The following is an 18,519-nucleotide window of genomic DNA, read 5'->3' as shown; positions in this document are numbered from 1 at the left end:
GGGTTGAGCACAGAATGTTTCGACCGTAGGGGAAAAAACGAGAAACATTGAAGAAAAGGGTGAAAGGAAGAGTGGTGTGTGGTGTGTGGTGTGTGTGGTGGAATGTCTGCCCCGGAACGGAGCGTCTCGTCCTTCCAGCGCGGAAATGCACGCTTACAGTCCGAGACGCGTTCGATAGGCGCCGGCGAGAGTCTCAGAGCTCCACCACCACCGAGCTTCGCGCAGCAGCGGCCTTGAATTGCATTGACAGCGCATGGTTGGTATTTATAAATTGGGGGGAGGAAGAACAGGGAGGAAAAGTGGCCAGGCCCTGGAATGACCACGGCCTGCAGTTAGTTGTCTGTCACTCTCTCTTCTGCTTCTACTTAAATTCAGATCACTCTGCGTATTGTTGTTGATTTGTTTCAAGGCAAGGGATGGGCCTGAGTTCGGAGCCTCGACACCCCAGGCAGTCAAGGCGCGTCGCTCACTCGAACCAGAGAACGCGTGGCACGTGATACCATGTCACGTGAACGCGTGGCGCCTTGCCTCGTCGGCGGTGGCACGCTAGTCTGCCTCCGGACTAGTCCCGCCAAGGGCTGTCTGTCAGTGACTGAATTATTGATGACCTCAACAGTCATTGAACACCAGTACAGACAGTACTTACAGTCCAAGCATACCTGAACCAATTCAGCCTTGAACCTTGACGTCTTGCATAACTCCCTGACATGTACTAAAACCTGCTTCCACCTCCGCTGATCACCCTCCAGCCTCCGGTCCAAACTTTAGGGAAAGGTCAAGATGGTGCTTCCCTCTCTTCACATTTCAATGACGAAAATAACAAAATCAAATGCCGACGTATCTTCGCCCCCAACCATATGAACTATTCCCAGCCCCCCTCTTCAGTCTTCCCTCTCACCAACCATCATCCAAGCACTTGAAAAGGACATGGTCTCTCCTTGGCCCTTAAACTCCAGCCCGATGCTCAATGGCATTGAAGTACGGAGTACACTGTCCTACAGACCAGAGCTCACATCCCAGCCCGAGAGCAGATGCACATGCAAGTACACTATATGCGTCGACTAGCCCAACACCACCTACTTGTGACTTGGTAGTAAAGTCCCCCAACTTCCAGAATTATCTAATCAAACAACTACTCTCAGAACCCCATGCAGGATCCTTTCTTTCAGCCAGCAAATCCTCAAAGAACCCCCACCCAAATAAGATACAGCACAAAGTAGTACACAGAGAGTAAAGACTCCGAATAGAAGTAGTCGTCCGAACAGCCCACACCGACAGACCACACACCCCAACCTCCCCAAGCTCGGGGATCCACTCATGCAATGCACATTCCAGAACATTTTAGCCTAGATCCAGTCGACCATGCATGACACAGGTGGAGATGCCGCCGGGGAATGTAAAAAGTAGATTTATATGTGTTGATCTGTCCAGTCTCCATCCGCCACTGAAGATACCCAAGGAAGAAGAAGGGAGCAGAAAAAAAAAAAAAAAGAAACGAAAAAAAGAAAACCTCGAGCATGCTTCAGCCATTGATTGCTCTTGTCTTCTGTTCATTGCGTCAGGTTTCTTCTCTTTGCGAATCGGCCGAAGATCCAGATCCACCGAGCAAGATTTTTAGTTTCGAGTTTCTGGATCTTGGTGGTCGGCGTCAAGGTCCGTCGTCGTGGTGGATGCTGCTGGATGGGGGCCCAGAATGCAGTGGGCACTGCAGCAATACATGCCGATATCCGGCCCCCGAAGCCCGGGGGAGATATCCGCATAGAACCCAAGCAATCGGTAGGGGATGCAGTGAACAGAAGCCGAAGTGGCAAGGGTAGACCGGTCGAGCCGTCTTGCTCCCCTTTGAAATCTTCTTCAACATTCAAGGACAATCTTTAGAGGAAATGGACGGGAATAACTCTTGCAGAGCTTTGAAAATCATCAAAGTGAATTAGTGGGTCATTTCGATCTGAACAACATGAAAAAGAAGTGGCACTACTGTACAGGATATCGCTAAATTACATCCCATCCTCCACAGAAAGATGAGAAGAAACTCCGCGGTGATCAATTGGGAAAATCAGTGTTACTTCAGTGTCGAGAAAAGTAAAAAAGCTAACCACAACCGCCCCCCAAACAAAGGAAGGGTGACGTTACAAATGTGACAGGTGTTGCAAGCTTTCCCACGTCACATAAGTATGAGATACTAAGATACACGAAGAAAGCAAGCACACTGAAAGGTGAATCATGATCAAGGGCGGAACAGAGGCATGAAAAAAAAAAGGTCTTCTATTTGCAATTGTGCCTTTGTCGGGGTACGGAAAGGTCGTGGGAAGCCGAAGCCGGCACTTGGCGACAGAGGCTACCACGGAGAATTATCCACTTTAGTTTTAGTAGAAGACATAGGTGGCGGAGCCAGAGACGACCTCGACCTGCGGGCAAAATTAACATTAGCAATCAGGCCAGGGACCTCCAAGGGGAAAGGGACCAAAGCAAGGGGTGGGGAACACTCACAGTGCAGCCGGAGTCATTGGTGCCAGACTCGGAATAGAAAACACCATCCTCATACTTGCAAGAACCGCTCAGGTTGTCACCCTCGATCTTGACATTGTAGTCGAGCTTCTCGGTAGTGGTGGGGCTGTTCTGGAAGATGGACAGCCACTTGCCGTCGTTGACACCGACACCAAGGTTGATAGGGGCCCAGTTGCCGATGGCCTCGGAGCCGTTACCCCACTGGCAGCCCTTCTCGGTGGAAACACCCTTGGGGTTGACGTAGTACTGAGCAGAGGTGATCTTGCCCTCCCACTTGTAGTAGGTCTCGCCGTCAGGGCAAGTCAGGGGCTGGAGGGTGTTGTCACCAAGGTGAAGAGGAATGGTCTCGGACTCGGTACCTATTAGTTGTCAGTAAGGAGGTGTCCATGTACTGTAGGGCTGACGCAAGACACTTACCAGGATAGTCAGTACGGCAAACAGCAACACTCTCACCGAGCGTGTTCTGGACGTGGACACCGCCAGTACCCTCAATGCAAAGCTTCTTGGACAAGGAAGTGTTGGTAAGGTAGAGCTTGCCGTTCTTGCACTGGATACCACCAACGGACTGTCCGGTAGATCCCTGGGTGCTGGGCCACTGGGACTTCTGATATCCCGCGGGGCAGGCGTAAGAGCACATGGCGCCGCTGGTGCAGCTATCACCGGAGACACCAGTGGTGATCTCGGTCACGACGCTGCCGGAGATCGTCACGTACTGGATACCGGACCAGCCGCCAAGTCCAAGGTAATCGAGGGCGATAGCACCGTAGTCGGAGGGGAAGGTATCGCAGTCCAATTCTCCATCAGGGAAGTCCGCATCCAAGCCGGTGGCGGTGGAAGAGCTAGAGCTGCTGGCAGAGCTGGAAGAAGCGGAGCTGGAAGCAGCGGCGGTGGAAGAGTGAGCGCTGCTGCTGGAGCTCCAAGAGCTGCTGGAGGAAGTGGCCTTAGCGACAGCGACTTCAACGAACTCGGCAACGGAGCTGAGAGCAGGAGCCGCGGTGGTGGAAGTGGAGGTCGAGGCAGCGGTAGTCGAAGAGCTGCTAGCGCCGTTGCAGACATCAGGAACGTCCTGACCAGAGGCCCAGGTCAAGGTCTTGTCGGCGATACCCTTGCAGACTTCCTCGAGAGTGATAGTCTTGCCGTCGAGAACGTAAGTGACCACAGTAGGACCAGCAACGGTGACAACCTCGGACTCAGGGTTGCGCTTATGGTGGTGGCGGTGCTGGTGGTGGTGCTGAGCAGCCACCAAGGAGGCCGTGGCCAAGCTAGCAGCAACGGTATTCAACTTCATTGTTGTAGTTTTGTGGGTTGCACAGATGCACAGCGGGGTATCGTGTTAGGAAATCGATGAACTCTGTATATGCCATGGAAGAATATCACATTAGTATGTTGGTCAAATGATCATCGATGATCATGTCCAGCCAATTCTCTGTGCCAGGCATAAGGATCGCCTTGATCCCCGCCTTTCACCAGGCATATTAGGGATCATGAAGACCCGCGATGCGACTCATCAAGTGGAGTTCCATGCGGCCACAGCCCACGTCGCGCGAGCACTCACTCATGAACATGCGGGTCATGGGAGGGGGAATGAAGTATAACAAGGAACAGTGGTAACCTACCGCAACGTCACGGCAAACCAGTCGCGCGCTCTTGACAGAAAGTAACGGATCTGTACACGAATTGAAGGTGCAGCGATTGAATATGAGAGGGTCAATGAGTGGAAAGTGAGAAGAAAAGGAGGTTCCCGAAAAGAGCGTGCGAGAGAGAAGCTAGTCCCTCTGGTCGGACAGGAAGTTCTCGCGTGGGTAACAGGCGAAAGCCGGAGGGGGAAAATGAAACGCTCAGGGAAGGCGAAGAAATTGAGGAGGGTCGCGAAGAGGGAGGAAGAGGAGAGAAAAGGGAACCGGAAGGGGAGATGAAGGGCAGAGCAAAGTACGGTAGAGAGGATAGGTAAGCGGTTAGTTTCGATCCAGTTTGGACCAGGGGGTGAGAATGGTGAGAATGGAAAAAGGAAAGGAGGGGGACAACAAGACACTAAAGCGTGCACGCAGGCGCTTTTTTTTTTCTTTCCAGGGGTTAAACTAAAAAGTAAAAGAGTGTAGTGTGTGGCACTTTGGCCGTGGAGAAGAGAAGTGTGAGAGAGTGGACAGACCAAAAGAAAGGCAATAATATTACACTAGTCGGCATCGTTGGTGATAATAATAATGGGGGGAAAAAAGAAAACTAATATTAATATTAGGGGGGCCCACATGGTTAGTGTCCGGTCATGATTCAGTACTCGGATATTACATTTCCAGTATTTGGCCTGTATTCAATTTGATTGTGATCTTGGGCTATCATATAGTATGCTCATAGGTACTGTACGTTATACTTCATCCTCATACAAAGACTCGTTTAGATAAGGTGGACAGAGATCTCAAGAATGTATAAGGCACATTCCGGTATGTGCCTTCCCCCTGATGACAGGAGACCCCCAGAGAATTTGATGACATTCTATACCTTGAGTGGCCTTCAGACAACAAATAGGGGGCGGTAAGTACTCCGTAGGAAACTTCTCCTTTCCCCAAGCCAAGTCCGCCAGGATCAGCTCGCTCAAAGAAAGACCATCCACAGGACCACAAGGCAACGTGAAGCCAGGAAGTGGGGATTTGGGGGGAAGGGAGAGAGAGAGAGAGCCAAGACTTGAGATGACTGTCTGGAACAAATCCAACAACTCCAACAGTGCTAAGTTAGTAACCGAACTTGGGGAGGATTCGCAGGCATTTGCAGGCATTTGCAGGCCGGGCATTAAATCCTTGCCTATTTTTCTTCCACCGCAAGCACTGCATGTTTGGAGCTTTCCTGTTCCTGACACTCATTTGCTTGGCGGTTACCGAAATTAATTAAACCTCCCAGCCAATTGAGGAGGAGATTCGGCCCTCAGCCGGTGGAAATCAGACTTTTGTCCCCAGTCAGGCACACCAATCATCGGCTGAGGCGCTGCCGAACCACTGCCACAAATCGGCCTACCATGGGAATGTCTCATGTCCGATCTTAATGTTGGCCTGCATTAGTGGGCGCAGTCGGCCTGGCGGCAGGAAAACTAAAAGGGAAGAAAAGACGGTGTTATTCAGCGAGTCAGACATCCAGGACAACAACAGAATCAACAACATCCACAAACAGTTGCACTGCCTTATGTGTTGTTCTTAGATTGTTGTTCATTGTACTGTACTAGCCAGGGTCCATATCATCGAATCCTTTCATAGTTTTGGCAGGCACAAAGCGCTTCGGGTAGTGATGTAACCCCTCTCCAGTATTCTGGGTCTTCAACTGTTTCAGCCTTCGGCAACCCCAACCTTCAGTATTTGTTCCGTAACGCATTACCCATGACCACCGTCGTACTCTCGACTCTTTCCAGAGCCAAGCAAGTTTTAACCACCTACTTGATGGATCTGCACGGTGCGCGAGTCTGGCCAAAAAGGGGCCCTTTGATCGTTGATATTTTTAACCCTTTCTCAAGCCGACCGACCCTTGAGCCCTTATGCTCGGTGTTATAGCCCATCTGCGGAACCCCTGCAGCCGTTGTTAAACACCCTGCAAGTGAGATGATCAGGATCCCTGGCGACCGATCCGAGGCACTTTACATGTCATACGTTAAGATCGTCAACAACACCAAGTGGCTGAAAATAAGTATGAGTAAGATTCCCCATTGATAGTAGAGATCAATTATACTTCACAGCATTACTCTAAGACATTGTCGATGCCCTCGATTATGGTGATAAGGTAGATTCAGGGGGCAGCTTCATGCGACTCGGTAAGGGAGACAGATTGCTGTCTCTCTCCGTACTTATGAGATGATTGCAAGTCTGTTGGCGGAGGCAGTGTCTCAGTCACCGTTGCGAGTGCTTGCCTGGTTATACTGTCGTATTCAAATGCAGGTCCATTGCTGCTCTGAATAATTATAACTTGACGCTACTACCTGTCAGTTGGGCGCCTGGCCTGCGCCTCAGGTCTGGCATGACAATGATAAGCGACACTGTCAGATCTCCCTTGATGCATGGCCTGAGAGGCTGCTGGCCTACATTTACTGGGTAATGGGAGATTCATCGGCTGGCTTGGGGGACAATCTTGACGCTAGAACTACATTCCCTGCGCCTTTACGGTCTACTGTAATGCATAGACGTGCAGTTGTCGTCTCCTGTGCTCACCGTTTGAATCGTATTCCTGGTGCTGAGATTCTAGATTCTGTAACATCCTCTGATGCGCTTAGAGCAGTAGGTGGCCATCTGAGCCAAACCCGACCGGTAATACTGAATGTTGGTCCACCAGGCAATAACCTAATTTGCAGATCTTGATCATCATTACCATAAGCTTAAAAGGAAACAGTGCCAGTCAGTGTGACATGTTTATCCCATCTGGCTGTTGTGATCTTCTTCACTGCTATGTCAACTGAAATTGGATCGAGATGCTCAGGACAAGTGCGGGGTAGCCCGGTAACACCAAGGCTGCCTTCCATGTTCAGGCTTCTGACTACAAGAAGACGGACAACAATGTCAGACCCATGCTTATTCTGATCTTCGTTACAGATTCAACTGCTTGTGATTCTACCAAGCATGTTTCCAACAGTGACCAGATTGCTTGGCTTAAAAGCGTTATCGTGCCCACACTATAGAAGCTTATCAAAAGATATATTTCGGCAGCATGCCTTTCCGCTCGATGAGGGCGGGTCTTAAACACACCAGCACTCGGTAGACACAAACATTGTAAGAGTATCTAAAGTGAGCCAACCAGAAGTCACCGCTTAAGCCATACCAGCTGTACCAATGCTGTACATCACTGCTATCTGCATACATCCTAGAGATGGCCCATCCCTGCACAATACCTGCATAACAAGGCAGATTTCATATCCGGGAAGATGCGCAAGCTCCCGAGCCAGCAAGAGCACGATACGATTCGCCTACCAAACCTGGCCCGCTGTTTGAGGTTAACAATACGACCAGCCTCTTTTTCAGCCCCTCTGCCCCCAAGCCGCCCTTACAACACAACAACTCCCCGGCCTCCACGCATTAGGGGTCCAAGCTGACGAGATCACTGGGAGTTGCACGATGTTTAGCTGGACCCTGGACACGTTCATCAACACAACCAACATAGCATAAATGTTACACTTCGCCGTATATGAGAGAAGGATGGGGTTTGATACAATCTTTTTCGCCCTTCGTCGACAACATCGTCCCCGTGTCCTACAGATTCCTGCCAGGAAGAGGAATCTCGCATCGCGCCTTGGCCTAAAGCTTGGCAACCAGAGGCTACATCCAGGCCGACTCATTATGGGCTATACATGGAGTATAGTGTGCCGGTTACTATGGAGTTCTGTCTCTCCATGGGTACTCTCTGATAGCAACCTACGGGCTTGCGTGGCTTCACCAGGAATTTGACGTGGGTTGTCTGATGCCAAGCAGCCTGCAGAGATTGAACCGCGTGGTTATTCCCCATATTCTTCTCGGCCTGCCCGTTCTCCGCCCAATTTACGGAGGGTTGGAGCCGATAAAAGTCAATAGTTTGGGTGGAGAGAGGGTGTTGGCAGTTGAGTTCGTGTTGAATGATGAACAGCCTACGGAGACCGAATTGTCTTTGGCCAGAGAGCAGGGCCAGAAGGTCACTAAGGTATAGGGGGGACGATAAAAGCCCCGAGGTGGGTGGAGATGGGGGGGAGTCGACCGAAAGAAAAGCATCCAACCGAGACTTGGTTAGCTTGATTTTCCACCGGCGGGGATCAATCTCCCAGATACAGCAACCGTGTCTACCTTACTTCAAACCAACGCACTAACCGGGCTGCAGGGAGCGCTAAAACAAACCTAAGTTGAAGGATGGGGTCACACTACGCCTAACCGGGTACATTGTGAGGGGCACAGGCGTGGGAGTTATTTCCACGCATGCTCGCTCTCTCGTGCCATATCTGAGCTAGTTGCTACTAGAGGTCTGTTGAACTCATTGTTGACTCAATCTACCCCCGTAACTAACTAGTCGCCGTTGCCCTTTTGTCCAAGGCAGACTATTAGACCTTGGAGGATAAGCTAATCCCCCGAACAACTCAGCTATTGACGTGGACTTGACCATCGGTGCGTGGTACGGGAAATGACTGTCCATGCTCTCAGCCTATTGAAGTACTCGGAGGGAGCACTAGCATTGAAGCATTGAAGTTTAAGCTCGAACTCACCTATCGTTCGAACCAGGTTGCTTTGAGGATGGATGTAAACAGAGGGGCTGCATCCAATGTACTCCGCACAGTACTCATAACTAGTTGTTGGAGCGGCACCCGAGACCCGAAGGGAAAATCTTAATCCGCGGTAGCATCATGCATTATTGTTTCAGGCACCGATGACATCGCTTTGGTCCTATCATCGTCTATCTGTGCCTGAATCACCGACCCCTCCCCTATCTACCGCACAAGCTTCTGTCTGTTGTTCCACCGTGTGCCGGCGACAAGTCGACTGCTCTGTTTGAACGCATTTGCGTTGGCCCCATCCGGAGAATTGGACGGGCGACCAAACGGACGAATGATGAGCACTGTCAAGCGACGCTATTCCCATCGTTCCGATTACCATATTACCGTAGCCTGCCAGTGCGTAGCCAAGATAGTTGTAGTTAGTCTGTGTAGTTAGTAATCGGAATCAAGTACGGAACAGAAGACGGCAAATGGACTTGCAATCCCCTAACCACTAGGATATTAACTCATAAGATACTATCAGCTACACCAACCGAACCAATGGCCAGACATGTTCGCAAAGAGGGTCGGTTGGTCATGTGGTTTGTGCTCGGCTCTGGTCCATTGCCAAGCGCAATGTTATGCCTCCTTTTTTTTCTCTTGCGTGAACAATAACGTTACCCTCTGCAGGTTGAAGAAATACTCCGAGACCAGTCCCTGTTTCCCTCTCGCTGCAATAATCCACATGGTCAATGCGCATGGGTTGACTCACCTACCACTCGACTAACTATTTGCTCATAGTCTTCGATTGCCCGAGACTGTCTGGGCCTTTTCGTCGTTTATTAAACCAATATCCAGCATATGGCATCATTCGTCCCGGTTGTCTCTCCCTCACCGCTAACTGACCTGCTTTACAGTTGTCTCTTTCGTTGACTGGGCACCCTTCGTGACGGTCGTGTGCGATGCATATTCGCCGGCGCTGACCAACTCAATTCTGGTGACAGTGACAGTGAAACCAGTCAAGTATCTATTCGAGACCTTCTTGAGGAACCGGTTCCAAGATTTGAGTTACCGAGGCATCATTTTGGCTCTGAACAGCCTTTCAGACAACAAGACTCATTACACCCCAACCAATTGCTTGACATGTGCACAGTTTCTAATGAACAGCAGTGATTATCCATCCCTGGCTGGTGCACGGGTAAAGGGCGCGCTTCTCCGGAACCCTTGACAATACTCCTAGGATGAAACATGCAAGGGACCAGTCGCACATCGTGAAGAGAAGCCCGTGAAGCATCACATTCCCATCATCACGGGCCTGCGCGGTCTTCGGGTATGGGACTCCTCGTTCCCTCGTGGTCTTGCACAAGGCAAGTGGGCATGTCGAAGCATTGATTTGGACTCAAAAGGACTAAACAACGCAGAGCCACGTCCTGAAGTAAACCGTCAACCCCATCCCATATTCATGATTGTAAACGACTGGGCCGGGTCGCCCAGCTCATCTTGCAGACCGTCCCTTCCTCATCCCACTGTGTCACGGACGGGAGGGCAAAGCATCCGGAGATAGCCAGCACTCGCGTCGTTGCACTGCTCACATGTGACTTGCTTGCTTTGAACAAGATCTTCGACACGTCATTGTAATCGCGCCTGTAGTTTCCCTTCCAACTTAGAAGTGACGAGGAGCACAGACCTTTGCTCATGTGATCTCTACAAGCATATGCAATCACATGACCCGGGGAAACGATGTCTGACTAAGCGAACTCGCCCACCGCCAAGACAGGCAATAAGTGGCTACCGCCTTCCCATGAATTTTTTTTTATCATTAGATTATCGCGGAAGTCGAGCCCTATCGAGTTCTTGCAACATTTTTCATATCATCACCGCAAAAATGGGGTCTTCCACGGCTTTGACGACTAAGGCGACCTCCGGCACTCCCTACCAGCTCGACAAGAGCCAGGTACGTAACACCGCTCATGCGCTATTGATACCTCACACAGCGGAGGGGAACTTCAATCCGCTAACGATGAACATCTGTAACAGGTCTCGCGAGCATCCGCAGCACTCCTGCGCCACATCAAGACGACGCAGCTGGAGCGGGAGAAGAACGCGACCAAGAAGACGCTGATCGGCGACAACGACGAGGAGTCCGATGGCGAGCAGGCCCCGCTCAACAACGAGGCCGTGTGGCTCGTCCTCACGACCAAGAAGCACGTGGTGGACAAGAACCGGCTGAAGCCCGGCAAGATCCTGATCCCCCACTCGCTCAACACCAAGTCCTCGCTCAGCGTCTGCCTGATCACCGCGGACCCCCAGCGCGCGGTCAAGAACATCGTCGCCGACCCGTCCTTCCCCCAGCCCCTGGCCGAGAGCATCGACAGGGTCATCGGATACACCAAGCTGAAGGCCCGCTACAACAGCTTCGAGAAATGCCGCCAGCTGCTCGCCGAGCACGACGTCTTCCTGGCCGACGACCGCATCATCATGCGCCTGGTCCAGACCCTCGGCAAGACCTTCTACAAGTCCAGCAAGCGGCCCATCCCCGTCCGCATCGCCGCGATCGAGAAGGTCGACGGCAAGCGGGTCAAGAAGGACGACAAGACGAAGCGGAGCAAGGACGAAGGCAGCGCCTTCGCCGCCCCCAACATTGTCGCCAGGGAGATCGAGCGCGCGCTGCACTGCGCCCCTGTGCAGCTCGCCCCGGCGACCACGGCCGCCATCCGCATCGGTGCGTCCAACTTCACCGCCGAGCAGCTCGCCGAGAACATCGACGCGGTCGTCACGGGCCTGACGGAGAAGTACGTGACGAAGGGTTGGCGCAACCTCAAGGCGATCCACATCAAGGGCGCCAACACCATGGCCATGCCCATCTGGCTGGCCAGCGAGCTGTGGCTCGAGGATGAAGACGTCGTCGAGGAGGGTGCCGAGGAGACCAAGGCCGTTGCCGGCGGCAAGAAGCGCAAGCAGATCAGCACGGGTGACGAGGAGAAGCAGCAGCAGCAACTCGAGGCCCCCAAGAAAGCCAAGAAGGCCAAGGCTACTGAGGAGGACAACGAGGATGCCGTGACGCTGGCGGCGAGGAAAGAGAAGCTCCAGAAGCAGAAGGCTAAGGCGCTGGAAGATGGCGCGGCGCCTACGAAAACCGAGGCTGGCGCTGGCAAGAAGAAGAGAAAGTCGACCTCATAATTGTCCTATGCTTCGAACTCTCACTCAATCAAGTCTATACCTCCGGTGTTGTTTCGATTTCCACGGATTTGTATCTGAATAAGCAATGGGTTGTTCCTGTCTACCGGCGCTGTTTTACTGTTTTGCTTTGTCTTCCATCTGTCACTATCTCTAAATTTAGAGTATTTTTTTTTCTCTCATATCAGGGCGTGTACCTCAATACCCCTTGGACGAATAAAAAGCAAAAGTTCTGTACATGCAGTGGTGTGGGAAGCCTACCTTACGGCGGTAAAGTGAACTATGACATATGATTGAACTTGGACCGAGGAACTTGTACTGTACACAACACAGCCAAATGCTGCCCTGTCCGTCAAGCTGGAGTAACCGAACTAGCCGTCCGTCGGGTGATTTGGCCGCCGGCGGGATCGGCGATTGTGACTGACTGGCCGAAGCGGGCGGTCAAGCAGTTCCATCCGACGATAACCTTCAATTTCACCTTAACTTAAAGACTTCCCTTCCCCATCCCATCCCACTCCCCACCTTTCCTTCCCCTCTCTCTGTCTCTGTCTCTGTCTCTCTCTCTCTCACCTCCACTCCCCGCCCACTCAATCAATCCCATCCTCCACAAGATGCTCCCTCTAGCCAGAAACTCGGTGCTCCGCGCCGCCCGCGCGCAGATCCTCCCCTCCACGCGCACCACCACCGCCCTCTCCTCCGCCGCTCTCGCCCGCCTGCTCTCCACCCTCGCCGTGCTCGAACAGCGCGACGGCAAGATCCAGCCTTCCTCCCTGTCCGCCATCGCCGCGGCCCAGAAGCTTGGGGGCCCCATCACTGCCTTCGTGGCCGGCGCCAATGTGAAGGCGACCTCCGCGGCCGAGGCGGCCCAGATCAAGGGTCTGGACAAGGTCGTTGCGGTGGAGAACGAGGCCTACGAGAAGGTATGCCCACCCAGCTCCAGCTCCATGCGCTCTGGAACTTCCTTCCTATTCCACACTCCAAAATAGCAACCGACAGTTGATCCTCATCACATGCTAATCCAACACCTCAAAAACAGGGCCTTCCCGAGAACTACGCCCCTCTGCTCGTCGAGAACATCCAGAAAGGCGAATACACGCACGTGGTCGCCGGCCACTCGGCCTTCGGCAAGAGTCTCCTGCCCCGCGTAGCGGCTTTGTTGGATGTGCAGCAGGTGTCCGATATCACTGGCATTGAGAGCGAGGATAGTACGTTTACTCCTTCTGGTTTTATCTCCGCGCTGCAAAACATTCCCCTCATCCTGTCTCCGGTGTCGGAGTCATAATCCAAAAAAAGTCCCCCACCACCACCTCCACCACCACCACCAACAACCTTTCCCCCTCCTCCACAAAGTCCAACGTCCAAGAACTAACCACCCAAAAAAAAAAGCCTTCGTCCGCCCCATCTACGCCGGCAACGCCATCCTCACCGTGCAGTCCAGCGACCCGATCAAGATCCTCACGGTGCGCGGCACCTCGTTCCAGGGCGTCGAGACGAGCGGCGGCGCCGCCCCCGTCGAGGACGGCAGCGACCCCAAGGCCGCCCTCCAGACGGAGTGGGTGTCGGAGGAGCTGGCCAAGTCGGAGCGGCCGGACCTGGCGACGGCGCAGCGCGTCGTGTCCGGCGGGCGCGGCCTGAAGTCCAAGGAGGAGTTCGACCGCGTCATCGTGCCGCTGGCCGACACCCTGGGGGCGGCCATCGGCGCCTCGCGCGCCGCCGTCGACAGCGGCTTCGCCGACAACAGCCTGCAGGTCGGCCAGACGGGCAAGAACGTCGCCCCGCAGCTGTACCTGTGCGCGGGCATCTCGGGCGCCATCCAGCACTTGGCCGGCATGAAGGACAGCAAGGTCATCGCCGCCATCAACAAGGATGCCGACGCCCCCATCTTCCAGGTCGCCGATGTCGGGTTGGTCGGGGATCTGTTTGAGAAGGTGCCGGAGTTGACGGAGAAGTTGAAGAGTCAGGCTTAGTTTTTTTTTTCTTGTGTGTGTCGGGTTGGTTTTGTTTTTATTGCATGGTGTCTTGTCTTTTTGTGATGGCTTGAATGTTTACTCTGTTGTTTATCCCCCCACCCCACCCTTGAGATATATTCGGGGGTGGCATTTGTTTTTTCTCTATTGGTTTTTTTGTGATGATAAGTTTTAGATGACATGGGTTGCGATCGCGGACAAGTGGAGGAAGTATATACCAATCGGAGCAGCATCCTTTCATCTAACATCATGGAATATACCGTGATTTATATTGGTCAACACGAAGACAGAGTAAGTAGTACTCTCGCTATAAGTATAGACTAGTACAATGAAAGTCCCCCAGATCCCATAGCAACACCCATACAGAACTAAACTCCAGCCCCAACCTAACAACACTATATCCCATACAAACAAACCACAAAAAAAAAAAAAAACCCCTCATTCAATCATTACCCCCCATCCTGCCTTCAACCCCCCCCCCCAAAAGAACCAGAACCGGAAATCAGATCTACAAATCCCCCAACAACTCCGCCAAAGAAATCGGCTTACGCACCGCGTTCGAAAACCCATCATGGTACGTCACCCACACCCGTCGCCCACTCTTGGACATTTGTGTCTGCTGCGCGGCCGCATTCTTCTTCTGCTGGGCGTCGCCATCCTCGGCCCACCCCTGCGCCGACGGTTCCTGGGCGATGATCCGTCCAAAGAAGTCGCGTTTCACCGCGACGCCATCCGCTGCGGCCGCGCCGGGTTTCCTGGCTGTGTCGGGGTGGGGCTTTGGGCCGCTGGATTTGGGGTGCGTGGGTTTGAGGCCACCGCTGCCGTCGGTGGATCTCTTCAGGGTGGTTTCTTTGCGGTATTCCTGGTCGAGGACTTGGCGGACGGCGTAGCGGACGGGGGCGGTGGCGGTGGTTGTGGTGGTGTTGGTGGTGGTTTGGGAGAAGGCGATGAGGGTGTCTAGGGGTCTGTTTTTGTCTTCGGGTTAGGTAGGGGTTTGGAGTTTGGGTGCGGGGCTTGGATTTAGAAGGAAAGGAAAGGAAAGGAAGAAAGGGTGAACATCAAGGGCAGAGGGGCAACGTACGGTTCCATTCGATACGCCCATCCACTGTGCGCACCGCCCGCGCCCTCGACGCGGACCTTCTCGAACCGCACCCCGAGTCCGGACATGACGCGCACGGCGGCCTGGACGAGCGCACGCTCGCTCTCCTTGCGCACGCTAGCCACGCTGCGCTGCTCGCCGCTGCCGCGCACGACCACCGGCTTCACGTCCGGAGAGAGCATCTTGATGAGGTTGGGGACGAGGTCGAGCACTAGCGACTCCGTGGACCGGAAGAGTCGACTCAGCGGCGCTGAGAATGAGGACTGGAACTCCGTCAGCAGGGCGCGGTTCTGCTTCTGCGCCTCGTAGGCGGCGAAGTCAGCGCGGGGCCCGGAGAATGGGTGCTCTTCCTCCGCAGCGTCTTTGTCGGCGTTCGTGGAGGTGGTTGTGGTTGATGTTGTTGCTTTGGCCTTGCCGGAGGTCGAGGCGAAGAGGTGGTGGAAGGCGAGGACGGGCTGGCTGAGGTAGGCGCTCAGTTCCCAGTCCTGGTGGGAGAAGATCTTGGAGGAGATGGTGTCGTGGAAGTGCAGCCATTCGTAGGCCGTGTTGGGTTTGGAGAGGAAGGTGTCGTCCTGATAGGTCTGTAGGGGGTACGAGGAGAAGCACTCGGACACGCAGCGGTCGTGCTCGCCGCTGGCGTCGACCATCTCGCGCAGGCGGTTGATGGCATGGCGCTTGCGCAGGTCTGCCACGCCGACGGGCACTTTGGCCGAGTCGTCGTAGGGGTCCCGGAAGGAATCCGCGCCAACGGGGGCGTCCGCGAACCCAGCGCCTTCGGTGAAGACTCGGTCCACGAGGTCTCGTACACCACCGCGGTTCAGGCCCTTGAAGAACGTTCCGCCACCGGTCTTGTCGCTGAGGACTTTCTGCTCCAGCCAGCTGCGCGTCAGCCTCAGCGTGGATGGACACTCGCTGCGGAGCTTGTGAGCCACCCACTCGGCTGCGACAAGCACACTTCGAATGTCGCCTTCGGCCGTTCCGCTGCTTTTGACGCCCATCTGCTTCCTTCTGGCAATGCCCCAGGATGCCTCGCAGAGACGCCGAACGCCATCGTTATCTGCCGGGATGCCCTCGATGGAGAAAACTCGCTTCATCCGCGCAACGACATTCTCAATTGGCGCTTGGCGCACATGGATGATTTCAGCGATAGCAGCCGTCCGCAGCGGCCGTAGACTAGGGTGATAGACATCATTGCAGACCAGGATGAGAGGCCGCAGAAAGCGGAAGTTGTCGCCCTTCTTCTTCTTGCCAGTAGTCGACGTCTTCTCAGCCTTCCGTGCCGAATTCTTCTGATCCAGCATCACCAGATCAATCAAGGCCTTCATGAAGCCACCTTCACCGCTGCCCCCAGATCCGCTCACGACACCGTCCACTTCATCTACGACCACGCACACCGGCCGTCCCGCCTTGCGCACCTTGTCCTCCCCGACTTCCACATTCATTCCTTTGACGTTCTCCGTTCCGAGGGAGTCCCGGATTCGACCCTTGACGACATCTCGGCTCCGGTCGTCGCTAGCGTTGATCTCGAGGACCTCGTAACCCGCCTGTCGAGCGCACACATGCGCGAGAGTGGTCTTCCCCAGTCCCGGAGGGCCGCACAGGAGCAAGACTTTGCGGTGAGCTGGCTCCTCGTCCTCGTTGTTGTCCTTGCGCATCGGTTTCTTCGCCTTCGACCGGCCCAGGTTTGGGAAGACAATCGGCTCCCAGCCTTTCAGCCACCGCAAGACGTGTCGGTGGGTGCGCTCATCGCCGATCAGCTCCGTGAACTTGCGTGCGCGGTACTTCTCCGTCCACATCGCCTTGGCGTGTTTACTGGCCTTGCTGTTGTGGCCCGCGTCAAGCGGGGGTTCGATGGACGGTTGTATCGTAGGGGAGGGGCGTGGTCTCGCCGCGTTCGAAGCACGATCCTCCTCCTCCTTCGCAGCTTCGTCCAAGAGCCGATGAATCTCAATACCATAGTAAGCTTTCTGGGCTCGACCCGGGGCCGGAGCCGAACGACCGGCCACGAGTCTTTCGTACGACACCCTACTCGCCGGCTTCTTCAAAGCAACATGATGCGTCTTGCCGGAGCAGGTCTTAATCTGGATCGACCTCGTCGGCCTGCGCGAGGGTAGCGACATGGTCGTCGGCATCGAGCTGCTCGGCTCCTCCGGTGGCGGGGGGATCTGCGACGGCTTCGGAATGGGAGGCAGGTCGACGAGCGGCTGCTCGATGAGTCGCTCCTGCATCATGAACTGACTCTTGAATTGCGCATCATGCAGTGCCTCCAACTCATCTTCGTCGTTGTTGTCATCGTTGTCATCATCATCCAGAAACCCACCCATGACTTTCGGCTTCTTAGGCTCCGCAGCCGCAACCGACTGCGTCCGCTGCTCCGGGGGCTTCGACAGCGACGCCGACCCAGGAAGAGGCACCCACTCGTCCAGCCCATCACCACCAGCATCCATCTGCGCATCCCGAAAAGCCTCCATCCCATCCTCATCCTCATCCTCATCGTCCAAAAACCCACCCATCATCCTCGGCCTCTTAACCTCAGCAGCAAAGTTCCCCCCTTCCTCAACCTTCCGCTTATGCGTTTCCGACACCCCTGCCTCCCCGGCACCCGCACCACCACCAGCCGCAGGCGAGGAGATGAACGGCATCCTCAAAACACTCGGCGGCGACGACGGCAACCAAGCCAACGAACGAACCGGCGAATCGATCTGGTGCTTTCTATGCTTTGTTTTCGTCGGGGTGTTGTCTGTATATCGCGCAAACCTCGTTTATCAATCCCAGCTATTTCTTGCCCACAATATTTTACCCGGGATGTAATATCCAATACTCCAGCCCCAAAAGCTCAAAAGAAATGATGGGAAAAAGTACCAGGCCTTAGATCTTCGTCACTTCGGAACACATCCGAGAGATTCCACGCGCGATGCTGGATCACGACCCGGTTGCGCGCGCGCTCCTGCCGCTGCAGGTCGAAGGCTTCGAGGTCGTCGGAGAAGGTTTGCGAGAGGGGGTTTGCGTTTGCGTTTGCGCTCGCGTCTGGGAGGAATTGTTGGTCGGAGTGGTCGAAGTCGAGGAGGGCCGGGTCCGTGTCGAGATTGATGGTTGGGTCGAAGGAGGGGGGGATCGAGGGGGACGAAGAAGTCGTCATCTAAATTTGCGGAGGAGTCGTGCAAGAATGGAGGGGAGGAAAAAGATTGCGTGACAGAAAGTGAGTCTGCCGGTGGTGGGACTTGTGATGCCGCCGCTATGCTACCTCCATCCAATTCAATGAGGGGCGCGGTGTCGCCAAAGGTGGTTTGGGGTTCTTTCTAATGGGGTTGAATTGAATCTAGAGTTGATGCTGCAAGACGCGTGGCGGGGAAGACGCGACGGAAACGCGCTAGTCCGTATCGGGATTGATGGAGTTGATGCCAGTCGGAGTGCTGTGCGGTACCAGTTCCAGCTCGGGAATTGAAGTGTAGGTATATTTTCAGTTTGAGGTCGGATTCTTTGAAGTTGAGCATAATGGATAAGTTGTGTACTGTAAAAGTCAAACAGAATGAGACCAGAGGATCAAGCATGTAGAGGTACCAAGGCTTGTAGTTGAATGTGACAAC

At 54.1% G+C, this 18,519-nt stretch overlaps 4 protein-coding genes across 4 annotated transcripts; 2 read left to right on the top strand and 2 right to left on the bottom strand.

The window, feature by feature from the left end:
- Nucleotides 1–2,366: 2,366 nt before the first annotated feature.
- On the bottom strand, nucleotides 2,367–3,796 carry sun1 (SUN family protein UTH1; the record flags this gene model as incomplete). The annotated part of the gene is made up of 3 exons (XM_025675338.1): nucleotides 2,367–2,408; nucleotides 2,491–2,867; nucleotides 2,926–3,796. 3 exons carry the CDS (start codon nucleotides 3,794–3,796, stop codon nucleotides 2,367–2,369), a joined length of 1,290 nt encoding a protein of 429 aa, XP_025523295.1.
- Nucleotides 3,797–10,498: 6,702 nt separating this feature from the next.
- Nucleotides 10,499–12,133, top strand: BO86DRAFT_370790 (uncharacterized protein). Its single transcript, XM_025670294.1, has 2 exons — nucleotides 10,499–10,643; nucleotides 10,727–12,133. The coding sequence occupies exons 1-2, from the start codon at nucleotides 10,575–10,577 to the stop codon at nucleotides 11,867–11,869; spliced, it is 1,212 nt and encodes a 403-aa protein (XP_025523294.1). The 5' UTR covers nucleotides 10,499–10,574; the 3' UTR covers nucleotides 11,870–12,133.
- A 141-nt stretch (nucleotides 12,134–12,274) lies between these two features.
- BO86DRAFT_451029 (electron transfer flavoprotein subunit alpha/FixB family protein) lies at nucleotides 12,275–14,110 on the top strand. Its single transcript, XM_025676839.1, has 3 exons — nucleotides 12,275–12,786; nucleotides 12,903–13,071; nucleotides 13,253–14,110. The coding sequence occupies exons 1-3, from the start codon at nucleotides 12,478–12,480 to the stop codon at nucleotides 13,831–13,833; spliced, it is 1,059 nt and encodes a 352-aa protein (XP_025523293.1). The 5' UTR covers nucleotides 12,275–12,477; the 3' UTR covers nucleotides 13,834–14,110.
- A 220-nt stretch (nucleotides 14,111–14,330) lies between these two features.
- Nucleotides 14,331–18,225, bottom strand: BO86DRAFT_459209 (putative sister chromatid cohesion factor (Chl12)). The gene is made up of 3 exons (XM_025677339.1): nucleotides 17,795–18,225; nucleotides 14,915–17,672; nucleotides 14,331–14,798 (listed from the first exon to the last, which is right to left on the bottom strand). Exons 1-3 carry the CDS (start codon nucleotides 18,069–18,071, stop codon nucleotides 14,342–14,344), a joined length of 3,492 nt encoding a protein of 1,163 aa, XP_025523292.1. The 5' UTR covers nucleotides 18,072–18,225; the 3' UTR covers nucleotides 14,331–14,341.
- Nucleotides 18,226–18,519: the final 294 nt, after the last annotated feature.

This window comes from Aspergillus japonicus (genome assembly GCF_003184785.1).
Source record: "Aspergillus japonicus CBS 114.51 unplaced genomic scaffold BO86scaffold_74, whole genome shotgun sequence".
Classification (NCBI taxonomy): domain Eukaryota; kingdom Fungi; phylum Ascomycota; class Eurotiomycetes; order Eurotiales; family Aspergillaceae; genus Aspergillus; species Aspergillus japonicus.
The sequence above is the reverse complement of the archived record's forward strand: the minus strand, read 5'-3'. Positions and strand labels throughout refer to the sequence as shown.